This window comes from Mustela lutreola, chromosome 7, assembly GCF_030435805.1.
Source record: "Mustela lutreola isolate mMusLut2 chromosome 7, mMusLut2.pri, whole genome shotgun sequence".
Lineage (NCBI taxonomy): Eukaryota > Metazoa > Chordata > Mammalia > Carnivora > Mustelidae > Mustela > Mustela lutreola.
The window spans coordinates 19,050,412-19,072,835 of record NC_081296.1 but is presented as its reverse complement, the minus strand read 5'-3'; the positions used below and the strand labels follow the sequence as shown (position 1 = coordinate 19,072,835).

The window sequence follows — 22,424 nt, the reverse complement described above, 5'->3', positions numbered from 1 at the left end:
GATGTGTTGGAAAAGACTGGATTTAGAAGTTAAACCAGAGGCTCTGGCATGAAAGAATCACTTTTTAAGATCTAGCCGAGTGGACGCAATTGCCCTTTGAATCTAGTTGGTTACGATTTATGATCTGACAAATATTAAGCTGGAATGAACGGGCTTTGTTCATTCAAGACAAATGCACAGAGAGAATGGCTCCCGTTGCTTCATGCAAAGTCTCAGATTTGGTACAAAAATATACCAAGCGTTCATTAAATATTTATTAATTAATTTTTATATCTGTTAGAAAGGACCTGTCTGTCCAAATGATTTTTACCTTATGGTGATCTGACTCTCTCCTATTTAGATATCAGATAGGAAGGGAATAAAAATTAAATCTATGTCTCTTTTATATTTTGACCTATCTAGTTTATATTTTGTTTCGTCTTTCTTCTTCTAATTTTTTCATTGATAATGTGGCATGTCACCTCATTTCAGACATATCCAAATTATCCTTTTTTAGAAATTATAGATCAAAATATTCCCATCCCCAACATCCCTTGCCGGTCAGGGTGATCATGTCCCTCAGGTAAATGCAGGGGAAATTTCTGGGGGTGGTGAAAGGCTATACCATTCTTGAGCCCTGGACTGCCACCTAGTTCTGGCTTTCTGACAGCATGAGAAACATTGACCCATTTGCTAATGTGCCTCATTGTCAGGGTGTCTATACTTCTCAGCTCGGGGTATCCCCAACTGTTACAGATAGCGTCTTAATCAGCTCAGGCTGCCCTAGCAAAACATCACAAAGTAGGTGGCTTAAACAACAGAGATGTAGTGTCTTGCACTTTTGGAGGCCAGAAGGCCAAGATCAGAGAGTGCCAGCATGGTACAGCTCTGGTGAGGGGCCTCCTCCTGGTTTGCAGATGGCTTCCTTCTCACTGTGTACTTATGTGTCTTATAGAGAGAAAGAGAGTCTTGGTATCTTCTCTTATAAGTACAATAATTCCATCATGGCGGTCCTACCCTCATGACCCTATCTAAACCTAAAAACTTCCCAAAGACCCCATCCCCAATAGCACCCCACTGGGGATTAGGACTTCAACAAGTAAATTTGAGGGAAACAAATATTCAGCCTATAACATTCACTTCTTATGGCTAATTATGTGTGTCAAACTGGACTGGGCCATGAGGTACCTAGACCTTTACAAAACATTATTCTGGGTGTGTCTGTAAGGGTGTTTCTGGATGAGAATAATACTATGGACTGAGTAAAGCATTTTAGCAGAGTCCCCTCATTAGTAACAAGCTAAATAGAATCTCTAATACTTGTTCATTTTATATCCACATAGTAGCCATGATGTTACCATTCTTTTAAAAAAATATCCTTTAATAAGGATATGTATGCTATTTCATTCATCTTTGCATTCCCTATGCCTATCCTAAAATAAGATGTGTAGTCAACGTTCATCAAATAGGGGTGCCTGGGTGGCTCAGTTGGTTAAACCTTGTACTCTTGATTTCAGCTCAGGTCATGATCTCAGGGTCCTGGGATCGAGCCCCCCCATCGGGCTCTCTGCTCAGCGGGGAGCCTGCTTCCCCCTCTCCCTCTGCCTGCCTCTCTGCCTACTTGTGATGTCTCTCTCTGTCAAATAAGTAAATAAAATATTTTTAAAAATATTCGTCAAGTAGAACTGACACTGGATTTAAAATATGTGGGGAGTTCGAGAGAAGGGATCTTGCAATCTGAGATGAAATTAGAACTTGATCTACCTATTGAAGATCTTAATAGAGCAATAAAGAAGGCTGAGTACCAGTGTAAAGTCAGCAGTATTTTGTCTGTGGGAGGCACCTGTGGCCTTATGCATTAATACCCAGACCCCAGCTGATTTTTGCTTAGGAGGAAATGCAACTACTTCATGGCTACAAAGCCAGGAGCAATTTTCACCATTTACAGGATGCTCAGGAGGCTTTCATTTCAGGTGGTTTATTATTAGCGTTAGTAATCCTTAATGCACGTCTACTAGCTCCCCCAGATAGTCGGAGAGCTCATGTGCTCTCCAAAGGCCAATGTGAAATGCTTCAGACCACTTTTTAGATTCAGACCAATCTAGGTTGAAATTTCAGTATGTACTGGCCACATGACCTTGGGACTGGGGAGGGTTATTTGCATGGAAAGCTGGGACTAGTGCACAGCAGGACTCAAAAAAGAGTAACACTTCCATTGCAATCACTGGACAAATGAGACAGAGTTCTTTTTTTTTTAAAGGAATATTTTATTTATTTGACAGAGAGCGAGAGTGCACAAGTAGGTGGAATGGGAGAGGGAGAAGCAGGCTCCCTGCTGAGAAGGGAGCCCCATGTGGGGCTCAACCCCAGCACCCTGAGATCATGGCCTGAGCCAAAGGCAGATGCTTAACCGATGAGCACCCAATCTCCCCCAAAGTTCTCAATTTCTGATGACTCAGAAATCCCAAGGAAATTCAAAAGAGAAGACAAGATAGAGTGTAACTGGTTTATTTGAATGCATATTCTAAAACTGGTTTCATTCATTGCTGTAGTAGTTTAATGTTCATTCGGGCCCCTGCCTCCCATTCCCTACTGGAAAGCTGATGCCATGAGGGGTCAGGGAGGGGCTTTTCCAGCATGGCATGGTGAGTGAATGGCAGCGGAGACATCAGAACTTAGTGCCCCAGCCTCTGCTCTAGATCTCCTTCTGAAATATGGCATCGGCTTCCAAGTCCCAGATGGAGGGCAGCAGAGCAGCTCTCTGCTTTAAACACCCATCAGAACAGACAACACTCCTCTTAAAAAAAATAAATAAATAAATAAAAATAAAAACACAATGCAAGCAGATAGGAAGATGTAGGTGTCACTATAGTGTACCTGAGACCAGCATTCTGGATCTGAAGTCCCTAAAATTCTGTACAAGGCCACTGTCTGTGATGGCCTCAAGAAGCTGACCTCTTCTCTCTTTGTCAATTACAGCAACTACTTTTTTTATAAATTTATTAATGGAACAATGATTCTACACCATCATGTTCAGTAAAATGAGGGAATCAAGCTCACCCAGTTCATTCCAGGATTCAGGCTGCACTTTTTTTTTTAAGGTTTTTTTTTTTAAGTTTTTAATTAAAATATAATGTATTATTAGCCCCAGGGGTACAGGTCTGTGAATTGCCAGGTTTACACACTTCATAGCACTCACCATAACAGATACCTTACCCAATGTCCATAACCCCACCACCGTCTCCCTACCCCCCTGACCCCTGCAACCCCTCAGTTTGTTTGGTGAGATTAAGAGTCTCTTATGGTTTGTCTCCCTCCTGATCCCATCTTGTTTCATTTATTCTTTTCCTACCCTCCAAACCCCCCACGTCGCCTCTCAACTTCCTCATATCAGGGATCTCATATGATAATTGTTTTTCTCTGATTGACTTATTTCACTAAGCATAATACCCTCCAGTTCCATCCACATAGTTGCAAATGGCAAGATTTCATTTCTTTTGAAGGCTGCATAGTATTCCATTGTGTGTGTATATATGTATATATGTATATATATATATATATATATATATATATATATATACATCTTTCATTCATTCATCTGTTGACAGGCATCTAGGTTCTTTCCATAGTTTGGCTATTGTGGACATTTGCTGCTGGACATTTGGGTGCATGTGTCCCTTTGGATCACTGCATTTGTATCTTAGGGTAAATATCCATTAGTGTGATTGCTGGGTCATAGGGTAGCTCTATTTTCAACTTTTTGAGGAATCTCCATGCTGTTTCAGGCTGCACTTTTAATGCCATTTCTACTAGGGGTGTGTGTGTGTGTGTGTGTGTGTGTGTGTGTGTGTGTGTCTGCACACACATGTGCATTTCAAGCTTCTCTTTTCAACATTACAGTAGGTATTTGGGGAATAAAACAGAAGGGAAAGACTTCCAACCCCTATGAACTAAAGACCTAATAAAGAAACACCTTTGTCCACAAAAAGGTCTGTTCAAACAGGTTTATAGCAACTTTATTGATAACAGCCTCAAACTGGAAATTGTCAGGTGTCTGTCAACAGACTGGATAAACATATCAGTTTATATCAGTCATATAACAGAATATGACTCAGCAACAAAAGGACAAATGACTGACACAGAGGAGAATGGATGAAACCCAAAAGAACCCTTCACACAAAGAGTGTAAATATATTATCCAATTTATTTGGAGTTCTAGAATAAACAGAACTAATTTGTGATGGACAAACTGCTGGAACTGAGTAACCTGTGTGTGTGTGTCTAAGACAGGGAAGCATCAACTGGAGAGAGACAGGAATTATGGAGGGTGAAGATAATGTCTTATATCATGGTTGCCCAGATGTACTTATTAATCAAAACTCAGTGAATTTACACTTAAGATTTGTAACTTGAATATATATAAGATTTTTATTGAAAGAAAAAAATCTAGCTAAACTAAAAGGAACTCTAATTAGAAGTATGCATGGGGGGGGGGAGTATAAGAATGTCTGCAGTTTACTTTGAAATGTGTCCCAACTTTAACAGATTGGTGGAAGAGAGAGATACAGAGTTGTATAGATATGTAACAAAATGTCTGATGGAATCTAGCTGGTAGATATACAGGTTTTCATGGTTTTACAGGTTTGTTGTATGTTTGAAATTTATCATAATAAAAATATTGAAAAAAAAAACCCAGTGAATTTAAGGAATTTAGAGGGAATGAGCCTTATCACCATCATCACTATCATCACTACTATATCCAAATACTCAATTTTTTAGGAATCCACTTTGGTTCAGATACCTTCAAAATATTTATTAACCAAAAATGAATCTTGGGCTGTAGATAGTATTTCCAACTCACATAGAAGGGAAATTAATTTGCTTTAAGTCACCGACTACCAATGGCTGACCTTGAGCTTATAATCTATACCACGTTTGTTTTATTTGCCTATTAGCTTATTGTTGCTTTTGCTCTCCTTAGGGCCATCCTACTTCCCAAGTGTGGGTCCAAAAACAACTCAAATATCAGCTTCTACAGACTCAAATTTGAAGTTTCGTTGTTCAGATTATAGGATACATTGGATTAACAGAAAAAGGAATTATTAACTTGTATACTAATGGATAGTATACAAGTTAATAGATGGATAAATTAGCAAAGAGAGCTAATTTGAAGTGGAAGTTCACATGACTGATCTTATTTGTTCTGCAAATGGCTCTCGAAGTGTGAAGTCAACCAGAGGACAGAAGCTGCTAAGCTGGATTTGGGAGGCACGGGAAGACTGTTAGTCAAAGATAACTTCGATATATTGCAATTACCCACTGGAGTATAATATAGAGAGCCTGTCATTTTTAGAGAAAACTTTTGATAATACATTTGCACCTTTGTCAGGCTGATAGATGAAAGATACGTAAGGGTGTTTTGGATCATGAGTCATATCTTTGCTAGCTTGCCAGTTACCTTGGAAGGCAAATTTGCTCAGTGACTTCATGCTTGATGACTTCACTTCCCAGTTGCTTTAGGTTCTATGAATCTAGAATGCAATGAGTTCTTGTCCAAGTGCCTTGAGGAAGAAATCAGCATGTACTTGGTATAGTTCAAAGAGAATGAGGAGCAGTGTCCTGACCTAGAAATTTTGCTAAGTGTCATTGATACCTGGGAATTTGCTGGGTTGATATTCAGAGTTGTAAGCCCTGTGTGAAGTTTTTTTTAAAGATTTTTTTTTATATATTTGACACAGTGAGAGAGATCACAAGTAGGCAGTCAGAGAGAGAGGGGGAAGCTCAGCAGAGAGCCTCATGTGGGGCTCAATCCCAGGACCCTGAGATCATGACCTAAGCTAAAGGCAGAGGCTTAACCCACTGAGCCACTCAAGTGCCCCAAGCACCTGTGTGAAGTTTTAAATATCATCTCTACTTATGCAAAGGTACTATTTAGTACTGAGGCAAAGACTGATTAAGATTCAAGCACTGGGCTCATAAAGGCTTATACTTAATGCAAGTAGGCTGTTCCTCAGAATAAGATGTCACAGGTGGTCTAAGTCGCTGCCTCTTTGCAGTCACTAGAATTGATCAACTCAGAGAATCAATACTGATGATGTCATGGTTATGAGCCCTCTGACTGCATGCTAATGAAGTTTTTGTAAGAGGGCTGGACCAGCTTATCAGAGCTGCCAACAAGATATTTATTGTAAACAAATCAAAAACAATAGTTATACAGTGAACTTTTTGGGTGAAAATACTAAGAACCTTTGTTCTGGTCCAATCGGTCTTCAGAAAATTGACTGCCTGAAAAATGACACTATAATCTGATGAAGAACTAAGTTATGAACTCAGATATCCTGAGTCCTTGTATATTTTGCTATAATTAAAATATTTTTAGTATGTTTCTTTTCTCATAGAGAATATATGCTATGCAAGTCACTGAGAGGCTATATGTTTGAGATCCAAATATTTACACCATGTGAACTCAGCTTCTGGCCATGATGAAATAAAATAAACTAGTTTTACCCTCCCACAGCTAAAAGAGAAAAAATACAACCAATATATATGTGCCAATGGTTTTCACGCATTAGACAACTGATAGCACGGTACTGCAATCCCAGAGAAAAGGGACAAAAATGAGGTAAGGTCGGTGATTGCCCTAACTTACTCTCTGGAGAATTTCCAGTCCACAGCCTGGGGATGGGGAGACCAAGCAGAGCCCGGTGGCTTTTCTTAGTTGAGGAAAGAGTAGGGAGACCAAAGTAGCCATAATTTTTGTGCATTGAGGGAGCAGTATACAGAGGAAAGATCTTCATACAGAGAGACAGGAAGAGAGGAGAGATACATAAATCTACAAAGGATTCCCCTCAGGTGTTGAGCTGAATGCTAATTAGCTCACGTGTACAAGGAAACCACCAAGATCAGGAAAGAATCACTGGAAAATGCAGGTGAAACAGTCCCTCAAGTTCATGCTGGGCCATAAATAGTTCAAGTTTCCATAAGACAGTAAGGCAAGATTTCCTAATACAAGGGTTAAGATCCTTAGAGAGTTTAACCCCAGATGAGAGATTGTTCCATATCTACCCAACAAAGCTTAAAAACAAACCTCAAGAGAAGCAAACTATTTCCAAGAAAACTTAATCTGCATTCCAGAAAAAAAGATCCCAAAAGTTTAAATGAATAATCATTTAAAAAATTCAGCACCCAGCAACATAAAGTTTATATTGCATAGCATTTTATCAAGGTTAACAAGGCAGGCAGGGAAGCAGGAAAAATGACCCATGGCAAGTAGGGAATAATGAGTGAATAGAAAAAAAAAAAAACCTAGAAGCAAAACAAATGACAAGAATAAGTAGACAAGAAAGATAAGCAGTATATCAATAAATACCCTACATTTAACAAAGTGGAAGAGAGGATGAACAGAAAGGAAAAATAAAAGATACACAAAGAACCAAAATCAAAATTTTCAAATTGAAAAATTAAATGTCTGTTGAAAAAAACCATTCAATAGGATTAATAGCAGGTAAGATATTGGAGGGAGAAATTAATTAACTTGACCACATAGAATGAAAAACACGGAAAATAGAAGCCTAAAGAAGGGGAAAAAATGAGCAGAGCATTTGTGAACTCTGGGGACAACTTTAAGTGGCCTCACATATATATGTGTGTGTATTACTATATATGTGTATTATACATGATTATATTAATTGTATATACATATAGTTCTCAAACTGAAAAAAACAGGGTCATAAAATATATGAAGAAAGTATGTTTGAAAATTTTATCTTAATCAAATTCAATGTAAACCACAAACTCACAGGTTCAAGAACCCTCAACATTTTCTTCATCACACACTTACTGTGTGTGGTAATTAGGCATGCTAGGAGGTCTCTAGATTTATAACCCTGGCCTCCTGGTGTTGATGTTCTTGTGTAATCCTCTCTCCCTGCATATGTGATGAATTTATTGGTTTGCATCTAATAAGTAGAATATGGCAGAAGTGGTAAGATCTCATTTCTAAGATGAAGTTACAAAAACAATGGTGGCTCTATCTGGGTCTCTTCCACTCTCTCTTTGATCACCGTGGCCATAACATGGGAGTGCATGGGCCACCTATGGAGGAGCTCATATGGTGAGGAATTATGGTCTCCCAACAACCATTTGAGTGAGTTTTGAAGCAGATTCTCCAGCCCCATTGGAACCTTGAGATGACTGAGACCTCACGTGAGATGCTGAGCCAGATACATCCATCCTAGCCACACCAGGACTCCTGCTCCACAGAAACTCTGACATTAGGGCACCTGGGTGGCTCAGTGGGTTAAAGCCTCTGCCTTTGGCTCAGGTCATGATCCCAGGGTCCTGGGATGGAGCCCCTCATTGGGCTCTCTGCTCAGCAGGGAACCTCCTTCCTCCTCTCTCTGTCTGCCTCTCTGCCTACTTGTGATCTCTGTCTGTCAAATAAATAAATAAAATCTTAAAAAAAAAAAAGGAAAAGAAACTCTGACAACATAAATGCTTGCTGCTTTGAGCCATTCAGTTTTTAAGTAATTTGTTACGTATCAAGAGTAAGTAAATAACTCATTGATTATATGCATGAATTTCAAACAAAAAATCTTATATTCTAGTTTATGCTTGAATTGAGGTTTTCCAGAAACATTTGCAAAACAAATGAATGCATGAAAGACAAGACAGGTACCCCAAAAATGGTTTCATAAAGGCAAAAGCAATTGTTCTTGATTAAATCTTTATAAGATTGGCAAGGATATTGATATGAGAGTTCTTGGGAGGAGGGACTTCTCCTGTTTGAGAAAAGAGGGGATTCTTTTAGGAGGAGACAGTATTTGGGACCTTGAGGGAATAGAATTTGACTACACTTTGCTGACAATGAATCTAGGCACTTGGAGTGAAAGAATCAGTCAGGACTGATGGGAAACCAAGAGGTACATAGAGGAAACCATGAGCAGGATGTAACATGAGAAAACAAGAGAAAAGATACCAAGGGAAAAAATGCTACTCTTACAGACAGATCTTTGTAACTTTTGTTTTGAACTCATGTTATGGAGATATTGCATATTAACATAAAGCATTGATTTTTGCAAATAACTCTCTTATCATTATACTTTCCTTAGTCACATTGAACATATGGTATCTTCCTGAGTTGAAATTCTAGGCAGGACCTAATGAGCTTTCTTATTTTTAGAGAATAATAGATAAGGCACAATATTAGGCTAGTAATCTCTTCATTAGAGTGTGTCTGCATTTCAAAAGTTGTAGTGACAGGTACACCTCAAGATAAATGTGATCACAAGGAAGAAAAATCCATTTTCTTGTCTGACTAACATTACTCCTATACCTAGTATGAACTTTGATTTTACGGAGCACCTTTTACTTATTGTCTATATTATTTATCTTCACACTTTGATTTTCTTGCCCTGATGGTTCATAGTAGTTTTCCCTTGCCAATTTAAGTTTTAGCTTGCTTCTCTATATTGTTCATTGATCACTCAATTTCTCATTTTTAATTTCTGCCCTTTAGAGTCCAGTCACACTTCATATGGTGCTGCTAATGCTGTCCTTTATTCTCCAATCATGTTTCATCATTAAGTGACCATGGAAGTTTCCAGCTTGTTGGGGACACAAACTTCCTCGAGCACACCTTGCTAAAATGTATACTTCAGAGCTGTATAAAACATGAGCAGGAAACAGCACAATGGTCCTATATACATTTTAAATATTTTATTTATTTGTTTGAGAGAGAGAAAAAGAGAGAGAGCACATAAGCAGGGGGAGGAGCAGAGGGAGAGAGAGAATCTCAAGAAGATTGTGCTGAGCAGGGATCCTGACTTGGGGCTTGCTCTCTGAATCCTGAGATCATGACCTGAGCCAAAACCAAGAGTCAGATGCTTAACTACGCCACTCCCACATCCCCTACTCCCTGACATGCATTTGAAATACAAGGCGCCTGGGTGGCTAAAGGTAGTGTCTGCCTTTAGCTCAGGTCATGATCCCAGGGACCTGGGATCGAGCTGTAAGTCAGGCTCCCTACTTGGCGGGAAGCCTGCTTCTCCCTCTCCCACTTCCCCTGCTTGTGTCCCCTCTCTCACTGTGTCTCTCTCCATCAAATAAATAAATGAAATCTTAAAACAAACAAACAAACAAAACAACGCTGGTTCTCTGAGGCCACTCCTTCTGACTCGATTTGCAGCTCTCTTTAATTTAACAAAATTGACATTTATGGTATATACCAAAATACGGTTTGTTCAGGTGAAATAACATGTTAGGATTTGCTTAGAGAATCAGAAAAGTGATTAGTTTTTATTCCCTGGGAAGAAATATAGAGCCTGTAAGAAATGAAGCAAATGTAAGCCTGTAAGCAATGACACAAAACTTAACAAAGGCCCAGGGTGTTTTAATCACTTCTATGGTCATAGAGCTTGAACTCCTGCCTTAGGTTTAGGAATTCCTAATCATGTTTTACCACTGAGTGTGTGTGGTAAACCATACTCAGTTTGATATACAAGGCTTGGGTTTTTGAATGAGAGTTACTGAAGTGGAACTCCATTTTACAAATTCATCAAGTAGGGACTAGTTTCACAAAACCCATCAGGAATGAGGAGAAAAGTCACAAACTCATTTCGAGGGTGGGTGCAAAGATCATTTAAAAGGTTCAAACTATAACCAAATTTGTCTGTCATTGAATCAGCTGAGAAATTCTCTTTCCTTTATAATCTAAAGTATATTTTGCATTTCACTGAAAAGATTTTTATCCCTCCCATTCTTCATTTTCAAATCAGCCTAGCAGGAAGTTCAAACTACCAAGCCAAGCTATTTTTTTTTTTTTAAAGAATAATCTCTTAGCAGAATGTAAAAATTTTGAGAATATAGTTCAATATAAGGAGTTCCCTAATAAGAAAAAAAGGTTGAGCACATATATACTGGGAATTAAGAAATTCATTTAGCATTAAGGTCATACTTCTTACTATTTTATTCTCTATTTTGGGCCCAGATTTTCTCAGGAAGATACAATAGTCATTATAAATATAAACCTAAAAAAATCAGTAAAGCTGGTGTTTACCAAGTCAGCTTGAAAATATTACTATGCCCTTAATAAAGCCCCATGTATTTCCTGACTACTTTTCAATCCATTAATTAGTGATTCTGTATTTTCTTTGTAGGGCATCATTACAGCCCGTAATTGGAGGCTCAATGAGTGAAAACTTATTCAAATTATATGTCCCAGCACTCAGAAATATAGGCTGGAGACTACCAGTCCCAAATTTGTTGATGCCCTCAACTAAAAGTGTTATTATTTCTTTCCATGTATCTATATTTTAATTTTCTGATTACTCGAGTAATAATACTTGAGTAACAATACTCGAGTAACTGGAAATATTGCTAGATGGGTCTGGCTTTATTTCCTGACTTGATCTCTTGCTGGTTGAGCCTGTGTTCCTTGCAGTGACTCAGTCATGAGGATCTCTTCTCTCAGCCCTTGGGGCTGTGCAGAGTCACTGTGTTTGCTAATTCCCTTGTATATTTCCTGCCTGGGCTCCAGCATCTGACTCTGTACTTAACTTTCTGGACCCTGCAGGTGCTGCAACTAGTCTCATCCTTCTGACATGCTGTTGTGCTTATTTGTTTCCATGGTTTCCCCCTTCAACAAACTGTGAGCCCCTGGGGGGCAGAAGCAATCTTATTTATGTATACCCACTGTGTTTACTCAGAGCTTGACACATTGTTGGTCAGGGAACGGGAACAGCCATCTGATGTCTAGCCACCTGCCTTGTCTGGCCAGAACAGAGTTAATAAATGAATTTGAATGCCTTTAGGTGGCCAGTGTGTGGAAGTCTCTCTCTCTTTTTTTTTTTTTTTTTTTTTTTTTTTGTGGACAGTCACACATACATTTCATCAGCCTGGCCCCTGATCATCCTAGTCTGTGGTCCTCCTTGAGCTACTCAATATATGTTATTGTTTTGTGAGCGAATGTGTCAACAAATGTACATCTAATTGCACAGAAAATTATTATTCCAATAGTTTGGTTCTGGAAATTCCTTTAGTTTCATCTCAGACTTAAAACAGTAAAGGTAGAAAAATAAAAATGTGTTAAACAATGTACCAAAAAGCACTGTTGAGGTGGGCCTCTCTGAGCATTCTAGTAATCAAATCAGAAAGGAAAACCAATTCAGTTGTGCTGTTTGCAGAATTCAGGGGATGCAAACAAACCCATCGTGTAGAAGAGCCTAGGTTTGCATTCTGGAGAGGACCAACAATTTCTACATTGGATCATCTTAAAACAAGCACCAGGATTTTAAGAACAATAACCCTGGCCAATATTCCAGGTGCAGATTCAACAATCCATTTCTCAAGACCAATTCCAAGATGCTTTAAACTAGGGTAACGACAGCACACAAGAGAACAACCCTACAAAGTGATTCTGTGTGGGGCCACAGTGATGCTGTACTGTTTGAAATGCTCTCTTGCTCTGGTTTAATCTGGGGGAAAAGCTTAAGCATGAGCTCACCAGATGGAATTCAAAACCAGACATAAAATATTGATGATGATGAAGTAGTCTTGAGAAAGGTTAAGCTTTACCTGAAAAAGTAAGTTTGGGTCTGCTTTAATTATCTGATAAATGAGGGACCAAGGTTCTAAGATTTACCCTACCACATCTTCAATAATTTTAACTTTTTTTAAAAGGCAAAAGATTTATGCAATTTGAAGAGAAACCAGAGTATAATTTTAACTTTCTAAAAGCAACTATTACCAGATGTTCATCTTGGGCATAAAAATTTTCACCCTTGAAAACTATAATGTCTATGAAAATGTAACTTTGAGCAACTTACTACCTGCGAACACTTCCAATTAATTAGCTTGTGTTAAATACATGACTGGATATTTGAAATAATTTGTTACATAGGCTTATTATTAATAACACAACTAACTGTTGGTGTTGGTTTCCAAAGAAAGATTTTATAACAACTCTTACTTCTGAGCAATTAGAAAGGAAGACTCCTTTTCTGTTAGGGCCACTCCCTTTGTTCAAGAAACTGAAACCCTACCAACCACTGCTTTTTAAATTTTTTTTTCTGACCAACTGCAGGAAAGCATGTAGTTAGTTAAATGACAGAATTAGGAATGAGTCACTAAGTGACACCAACAAAAGGGGATATGTTTTCTATAAACTCTCAGGACAATTATATGGTAGGAAGAAACCAAACTGAGCAAATATAATAACAAAGACGGATCGTGTGAACAATACAAAGAATACCGTTTTCTCAAGGCCACGTAGCAAAGTCCATATGCTTTCTTATGGCACACACTAAACATTGGCCACTTGGATAGTGGATTAAATTTCGCCTTAACCACGACATGGATTTCACCTCCTGAAAGGTCTAGATCTCTGTATTTATATCTCAATTGTTTTCCTACTTCAGCTTTTTTTGCCCCAGTAATAACAAGAAGCACCGATGAAGGCAAATGTGAGGGATGCTAGGTATCAAGCTTTTATGTCCCTGTTAGCAGAGCTCACAAACTTTTTTCTGGGGCACCCAAGGGGTTCGTCCTCCCAAGATGATCTCTGAGTCCTCTGATCGGAGCTGGACTGGATTGATTCTCTGCACTTACAGACAGGAAAACCTCCTTTAACTCCATGGGCAGAGAGCCTAGGTGACTACAGCCGCCGAACTTGTCCTATTTAAATTACTCTTGCAATTCAGACAGGCACTGCGACATTGCTAACATACCTCCACGCAGCACTTCGGATACATGACAGGCAACATCAGCTGCGGTGGCAAAGGAGCATGTGGGATCTGTAGAAGACACATCCGCCATTCCAAATGGAAAAGAACAGTGAAATTATTACGTCGCCATGCAACCCAGCATATGTTGTCTAGCATCGAAGAGCAATTGTATCTGGCAAGAGTCTAATCTAAATGTGGACAGTGAGAAATCCCTGCCTCAAAGGTCATATTCTCAATAGAGTTCTTTCTTCAAAGGCTACATATCTTGATGTTCATGTGAATTACGAAGGCAAGACTGAGTAGAAAAGAGATTCTATTTTATTTTTTCAGAAAAGTCACCATTACAGCATCATGGACAGTGCCTATAAAACTTGGTTCAGACTTGCTTATGTCAAGAAATTCAATGTCACAACAGTGTATTTTGAATTTATCTGCCACATATGTGAGTCTAGCAGCTGTTCTAAGTGCTTCTTGTGGTTACAGAATGAAGTCAAGTTGGTTAAAGCAATGATATAATTTCCTGGATGGAACATACTAGAAAGAGGCAGGCAATATATTTGAACAAGTGAAAAAAAAGAAAAGAAAGAAAAAGCAACGAAAAAAAACTTCAAGGAAGCTTGACAGAAGAGTATATTGTGGTGAGAGATGAGGAGGTATGACCTTAGATTTCTATCTCTTCAGATGTTTCACTTTCTGCAGCATTTAATGATTGAAAAATGCTGTTAGTAATTTTCAGCCTGTGGTTGAGCTACAGGAACCACAGAACAGGAACCCCATTGTGGCAGGGGTTGGAAGCAAAAAGCTTTTATGTGTGGGTTCACTTACTATTTTAATTCTGTTGTATTATTAGTGGCCTTCAATGCTATGGTTACTTTCCCTATTTACTGTTCTTTCCCTTCTTCCCGTGTCCTTTATGTCCCCCTTTTCCCCCATTACCTTCCCTCCCTGAGGAAGGGGATACAGCCTGCAGGGCCACCATGGGAAAAGCCAGATTCCCCTAGGCTCAGGTGACTCTGCTCTGCCTGCTACGAACGTGGTTCATACCTTCAAGGCCGATGATTTCATGGATCTGAGGCTAATTTTCCTCATCTTCAACCAGGGAAATTATGAACTGTTTCACAGGTTTGTGAAAATTAAATAGGATCGCGTATTGTAGGAGGAGCCCCCAAATCAGAGAGCGGTGAGCCCTTCTGTTCATTCACTGGGAGCCACTACTGAATGCCTTCTTTGCGTGAAGACTACACCTCTGCTTCCAACCAAGTTCTCTTGTGTTCTAAATGTTCTCCCTCCTGGCCCACAACAGTTCTTACCATGCTGTTATTCTAATTAGCCAACGCTTCATAAGTGTGGATCCCTGGGCCATGGACACTGTGGTTAAGTACTTTACCTAAAACACTTAAGTATTTCTCAGAATCTATACAATAGCTGTTATTTGAATCCCCATTTATTAAAGTGGGAATTCAGAGGCATTAAGTGAACTCTTGGGTTTATACCATCAGTTGCCAAGGCAGGACTTGGTGAGGTCTTTCTGACTCGGAGCCCAGGCTCTTAAGCACCAATTACAACAATTAAATTCTCCAGTTGACAGGCCACCCACTCCCATCACCTATAGAACGCCAGGTCTGTCCCACACTCTCTTATATCTAATTCCTGCTCTTCCAAGGGGGTGGCCGGGTGTGAAGTTCTGACATCCTGGAGGCAGGGATCTGGCCCGTTTCCTCCCTAACCACCAAGTGTCTTGCAAGGCCGACTCAGCACAAGGAAGACATGGGCTCCTAGGTCGAGTGGAAAAGAAACCGCCAGGCGGAGATCAAGAGTAAATAAAAGTGCAAGAAGAGCACAGCAGGAAAAGGAGAGGAAGGAGGAAGAAAGTTCATGGGAAAGGAACCAAGGGCAAATATTTGCTGAACGCTTTAGGGCCAGTCATGGGACCCAAGGATCTCTAAGGGTCTCCGAGTAGGAGTACTCACCGCGCTGGGCACGGAAATCGGCCCAATCTCTCCAGACCAGGAGCCAAGGCTCAGCAAATAAAGAGCTTAGCGCGTCTGCGTGGCCGAACTTGCAGCCGCCGTCTTGCAAACATGGCGGGGCTTAATGGGGTGCCTGGTTCTGGTACCTCCTGCCCGGGTCAGGGTGGTAAAAACGCAGCTTGCTCTCCCCACTGATCCCTTCGGGAGCGATGGCCCCAAGCACTCCTCTGAGTATCCGCGGAGACACGTTACTCAGCCATTACAAGTTTGCAAGTCACACTTGCTCTCTTTCCTCACTTTGAACACAGACTGCTGGGGCGCATCTTGCTTTTTTGGCGAGCGAAGCCGGACCAGTACGTTCAGAGCGATCTCTTCCTCTTCGCCCCGCCGGGGCCCAGGGGCAGCCGCGGGCGGAGTCACCGGCCGCCGCGCGACCGCGCTTGGGGGGGCGGTCGCTCCAAGGTGACGCGCGGCCGCCTCCGCCCCCTGGAGGCGGGGCTGGCGGGCGGGGGTCTAAGAAGTCGGACGGCGCGAGACGTGCCCCCGCCCCCGGCGCGTCCCGGCAGTTTCTGCGCCTGCGAGCGGCGGCCGTGGCGGGTCCCGGCAGGTGAGGGGCGCGCCGGCTCCTGGGCAGCCCCCGGGACGCGGCCTCGGACAGGTGAGGGCGGGGTCGGGCTCACCTGGCAGCGCGCGCTGCGGGGACGCGGGGGCCGCCGCCGGCTCTCTTCCGGGGCGGGCGCCTGCTCGCCACCGAGGTGAGGCGTTGGGGACCCTGAGGGTTCGGGCTGGGAATTCAGCGGAGCTCCTTCCCGGGAGCCGCGGCTTCCGGAATAAGGTGTGCGAAGGAGGGAGGCCGAAATCCGAGGGGGGCAGTCCCGGAGAGCGCACGAAGGGCAGGCGGCTTGCCCCAGGAATTCGTGGCTTTTTAAAGGACACACCGTTGGTCCCCTCGGGGCGCAGTGGAGTGAGTCACCGCCACCGCCTGGGCTCTTTCTGCGGAGGTTAGCCCCTCGTTTGTTTGGGATTTCATGCGCTCCCTTCGTGGAGACCCGGAGGTTCAACTCTGGTTGCCAGCGCAGGCATTGGCGCAGCTGCCCAGGAGAAGAAAGCCTTAGGATAAGTGTGTGGGGGTTCGAGTCTTGCACATTAAAAACAAAAATACCAGAAAACCAAAAAACCCAATACGGTGATGGTGGTGGTGAACTTGAGAGGCGATTGCTTCCGCAGTGAGTTCCTCAGCGCGCGGTCCATCTGTCAAGCAAATGGGGCGCCTAAGGCTTTTAGTCGTGGTTGGGTTTCCATAAACGGGTTAGAACGTCTGAAGGAAATTCTGTGCGGTGTCTGAAGGTTTCAGCGGCGTGTAGGTAGGTACTTACCAAGTGCGGACTGGAAGTGACATTGACAGGAGTGACTTAAGAGTTACCAAGCAGCTTCCAGGTGAACCTTGGAACTTTACAAAAACCTGCTTCCCAACGCACTGAGTGGCAAACAGGTCTATGGGTTGTGATTCCTATTAGCATCCATTTTCGCTTGGGTCGGCAGCATTTAATTCAGTACGTATTTGTTGTATGTCTTTTAAGGAGGAACCTCTGCGAGAGCCAGGTTGGCGTAGCACAGGTAGCTTTGGTAGCACAGGTGTTGATACACAGGGGCCACTTAGGGCCCTCATTCTGCGCAGCTGGGTGCTCAGAAAGAGCAGGGGCTTGGGCCCGCATTTCTTTAATCTCTGGTACTAAGCGTTTAAATGCAGGGAGAATGCAGATCTTTGAAGAAGTCTGACATCCCAGCTGACAAGGACTATGAAAAACCATCCTCAAAATAAGGTTATTGGGCACTTTATCTTGTTGTGTAAAATACACAAGGTAGATATTATTCCCCCTTTTCAGGTGAGAAACCCAGGCAGGGAGGAATCTAGCAGTTTGTTGAAAGTAATTAGTGGACCTGAGAGCCAAGGGGGATATTTCTGAATGCAAAAGCTGTGCTTTTTCACTATTCCATGGTTCTCGGACATTTAGTGTAAATCTGGCAGATTTAATGGAAAATAATTCAAATTTATTTTCCTAAAACAATCCATGTCAGTTGAAGAGACCGTTATGAATAAATGAGTATTGCTTTCAGTCTCTTTGTGTGGTTAAACTATAACCAGTCTGGGCCAAGAAGATGAACGGCAGTTTTTAAAATACAAAGTTTATTATGCATCTTTGTTAACATATTTTTAAGGACCAAATATGTCCAAGAGGGACAAATATGGTAAAACTCTGTAGGTATTCCTTGTGGATTACACATTGAAGTAACAGTTAATTTTCTTATTATTCATATCCTTTAACACAGGTCAGCTTGATTCCATATCTTTCAGAAGAATAGAAATCACTGTTTTCACCTAGAGAGGACTTTGTGTGTGTGTGTGTTTAAATCTATAATCATATATGAATATATGTAACATTTATTTTAAAAGGTGTATCTGTTTTTCCTTAAATTTATCTCTAGAAGTATAGAGAGTACTGCCGTGCACTTATGTGGGAAGGAATCCTAATATTCCCAGTTTAGCCTTTGAGTGAATGATCCATTACAACTTGTAATTTCTTCAAATTCCTGTCAACCACAAAAGTGATTTTCAAACTGCAATTATTAGGCTGTAGATGAGAATGAAAATAATGTAATAATTTTAATATGTTATAATAAATAAAATTTAATACATTTACATTTAATAATGTAAATGTAAACCACGAAAGTGATTTTCAAACTGCAGTTACTAGGCTGTAGATGAGAATGAAAATAGTCCTTAGACTTTTAAAAACATTTTTTAGAAGTTTTTATTTATTTGTTTGTCAGAGAGAGAGAGAGAGCACAGCAGGCAGAGTGGCAGGCAGAGAGAGAAGCAGGTGCCCTGCCGAGCAAGGAGCCTGATGCCAGACTCGATCCCATGACCCTGGGATCATGATCTGAGCTGAAGGCAGCCGCTTAACCGAGTGAGCCACCCAGTTATCCCTAGTCCTTAGAATTTTAAATAATATTCCCGACACAGAGAGCACTTGCTTTCTTAAACTCTTCCTTATCATTGTTAGTAATTATACAGAGATATTGAGGGGTTTTGTAATTAAATTATCTTAAGGTGTTGAAAATAAGTGTCTTTTTGGGGGGTGAGGTGGGGAAGAGAGTCTTTGCCTGTGTCGGGAGGATCACGTAGGCTATATTCTGCCCGAGTTGTGCTTGGCACAATTTTTATTTTTGTTTTCATTTGACAGTGAAATCAACAACGCACCTTGAACTCCTCTCTAGGAATATTTGAAATCCTGACTAGAATGTGTTTGTAGACGTGTGCTTGGCTTGGTTAAGATTCTCTCATGGAGGGGCCAAGAGTGATGAATTAGAGAACTTTCCAGAAGACCAAAAGGGCCAAGGAGCAGAGTATGCATGAGATGTGAAGTGGGCAGATCTAGATTTTGTGACACCTGAAAGGCAAATGACTTGGGGATCTTTAAAAAAATAATGTAAAATTAGTTATGAAAGTGAATGCTTATTTAGAATGGAAAAAGATATGATCACCATTTGCTGGAAGTTTCTTTTTCTTTCAGCTGAGAACTTTGGGCAATTTACCAGAAATGCTTACATAAAAATGCTTCCTGATTGCAGCCCTCTCTCCCTGAGAACACTGAGCATCTCCTAGCAGCCTGTAGCCCTCATAGGGACCTCTGCCAGCGAGAGGCCGGAAGCTGAAGCGCCATTACCGTCAAAGAGTAAGAGGGCCAACTGTGGTTGTAGGCAAAGGACTCATGGTTCACTGAGCAGGATGAAGGCTGGTCGCTGGGGTGGGAGGGATACTCAGCTTATTGGGGACTCAGGGCATTTCATATCTAGTAAACAGCCTGGAGGTAAGACTCAGAGCTGACTTTTAGGACCTTCTACTTTGCTTGGCTCTCCAGGGAGGCCTTTGGCTATTGGCTCTCTCAGTGCTCATTCTACCACTCATCGTTAATGGAGGCTTTTCTATATCCCAGGCACGGACTATGGCAAGGTCCTATTTACCGGGGAGCTCCTACCCTCATGGAGCTGATTTCACTCTGACAGCACAGGGTCCTAGGGGCTGGCCTGGAGCCTGGGGGGCTCCTGATGGCTTGAGCTGAATTTGGAATTGTTGGTGGAGTTACCAAGATGGAAGAATCCAGGGAGGGCATTCTAGGTGGGTGGAGGGCTGGAGACAGCCAGAGGTTCGGACCCCCGTACTCTCCTCCATGGATGCAGTGAGGCCCCTTTGGTCAGGGGTTCTCCGCATGTCCTTTCAGACCAGCTGCACCCACACAACTGGTTTTAACTTACTAGAGATGCATGTTCTCAGCCCCCATCCCAGACCCTCTGCATTGGAAACTCTGTGTCTGGGGCATAGCGATCTGCATTTTGAGAAGCCCTCCTGATGACTGCGGTGCGTGCTAAAGTTTGAGACCCGGTGCTCTTGGTATTTCACGGAACTGGTTGGGCATAGACTCCCCTGTGGAGATGGTAAGAGGGGAGTGGGATTCATGCCAACGCTAATATGCTGTGACTGTGATATGAGTATCATTTATGTTACGGTCACTGGCATTTTTGGAGTACCTGGACTGTACTCAGGCGTTGTGCTAAGAAATAGGAACTCTTTTAATCATGAATATAACCCCACAAAGCTGGGCTGTTGTCACTTACATTGAATGTGAGAAAACTGCAGCCCAAGGAGACAAGGGGATTGTCCCCCGGCACACAGCTGGAAAGCATTTCAGCCAGGATTCAGGCACTTTCCCTCTCTTCTGCCTGGGATAGTTTTCATCTGTGTCTTTGTTGCGTGTGGGTCTTGTAGGGGAGGCTGGAAGGGAGACTTGAGACTACGTGGACTGGCCCTTTTTAACAATCATTGTCATTTGCTGACCATGTGGGTTTAACAGCTTTTTCTTTAGGGACAAATCGCCAGATGAGATAGGTACCATTTTGTCATTCCCTCCTTGGGGGAATTTCTAAAGTTTCGAAAGCAAATGGACACAAGTGCATATACGTAATTGAGCAACATGGATGTTTCCTCCTTCCCTGGTATGCTCATGTGCATTCCCTCCATGGGTAGAAGGTAGCCTTGTTTTGTAATGTGGGTTTCTTCTGGGTATGGGCATGGGGACTTTCTTCTAAAGCCCAGCTCCCTGTCCAGGACACAGATGTCTTGAAGATGATGGTGTGTTTGTCTATGAGGTCCTGGAAGGTACCTAGAAGAGCTATGCTTTGCATTTTCACATTTTTTTTCTTTCTGAAAACGATTGTTCTCCACAACTCTCTATATTTTGTCATGGAATACCTCCATCATTTCAGGAGGCATGAAATAGAACACAGGTGGGGTACCTGGGTAGCTCAGTGGGTTAAAGCCCTGCCTTTAGCTCAGTTCACCATCCCAGGGTCCTGGGATCGAGCCCCACATCAGTCTCTCTGCTCAACAGGGAGCCTGCTTCCTCCTCTCTCTGTCTGCTTCTCTGCCTACTTGTGATCTTTGTCTGTCAAATAAATAAGATCTTTAAAAAAAAAAAAAGAAGAACACAGGTGTAGATGTGAGGACATGTGTGAGTGTGCCAAATGGTGGTTTGCCTTTGGGTGTGGACCTCAGGTTACTGAGCCTTCGCTTCTCCGCACGCAGATGTTGAGACAAACGTTAATTTGAGTGCAGGGCAGGCAGCAGAACTTAATTCTGGGAGTGCTGGCTATCTCAGCCATGCCTTCATGCATTCACATAGTCATTTGTCGCCTGCCTGGTTGTGCTGAGTCTTAATGTCAGGCACCGGAAGAAGATACAATGGTGGCTGGACAGATGTGATCCGTACAAAGTCCTGAGGACAAACTTACCCGCTGTGCTATGGCTGAATGGAGCCAGATGCCCTAATTCCCGCAGTGAGTCATCTGGAAAGGAGTTAAGAAGTTATCTTAGTTCAGGAGAGAGGCTGTAGGGCTTGGCTTAAGGCAACTGGGAAGCAGAGGTGTGTGAGGGTTTGAGAGATGATCTGGGAGATTGCGTAGGTGATAGGGGGTTGTAGGAGGTTGTGGGTCGGGGTTTGTGCCTTGGGCCCCTGGGTGGGTGCTAGGACCACAAGTCAGGACGGAGTTGTTTTGAACAAATAAAAATGAGTTTTGTGGACATTGTGAGTTTGAAATGTCCGCATGACTCCAAGGTAGAGGTTTGGGTACATTGAATAATGCAGCAGAGAACCCAACTGAATAATTCAGCAGGTTGAGTAATATCAACAAATGAATGATGCCATCTCCCAAGGAGAGGGTGGAAGCGAGAAGCAGTTCACAAAGGAAACGCGGGCATTTCCCCTGGCATTGGCAGGGTAGGCACAGATTCCAAGTCCTTTGATGGAAAAGGTGAAAAGAGTCTACTTCCACTTGTTCTTGAGAGGGTGGAGATAAATTCTCTGGCCCTTTTGCATGGTTGATAGCCTGCGATCTGGCCCGTGGGAGGAGGGTGGCAATGTGGAACAGCAAACAAGGGCTGGCCGGAGCAGAGGGGCAAGGGGCTCATTGAAAGCTCATTTGCAGCGTTTCAGCTCATATAATTGTCGTAAGGTAAAATGCTTGCCATCTGTCCTCTTTTTTTTTTTTTTTTTTAAAGATTTTATTTATTTATTTGACAGAGAGAGATCACAAGTAGATGGAGAGGCAGGCAGAGAGAGAGGGAAGCAGGCTGCCTGCTGAGCAGAGAGCCTGATGCGGGACTCGATCCCAGGACCCTGAGATCATGACCTGAGCC

At 42.2% G+C, this 22,424-nt stretch overlaps 1 protein-coding gene and 1 pseudogene across 1 annotated transcript in view; both read left to right on the top strand.

Moving 5' to 3' along the window:
• LOC131835453 (uncharacterized) overlaps positions 1-22,424 on the top strand; it is a 79,496-nt gene that overhangs the window by 18,021 nt on the left and 39,051 nt on the right. Inside the window, exon 2 of the mRNA XM_059179746.1 lies at positions 15,903-16,425. Coding sequence (XP_059035729.1) covers positions 15,903-16,425 — 523 coding nt within the window. The remainder of the gene's footprint in view (positions 1-15,902; positions 16,426-22,424) is intronic.
• LOC131835661 (multiple C2 and transmembrane domain-containing protein 2-like) overlaps positions 16,184-22,424 on the top strand; it is a 78,523-nt pseudogene continuing 72,282 nt past the window's right edge.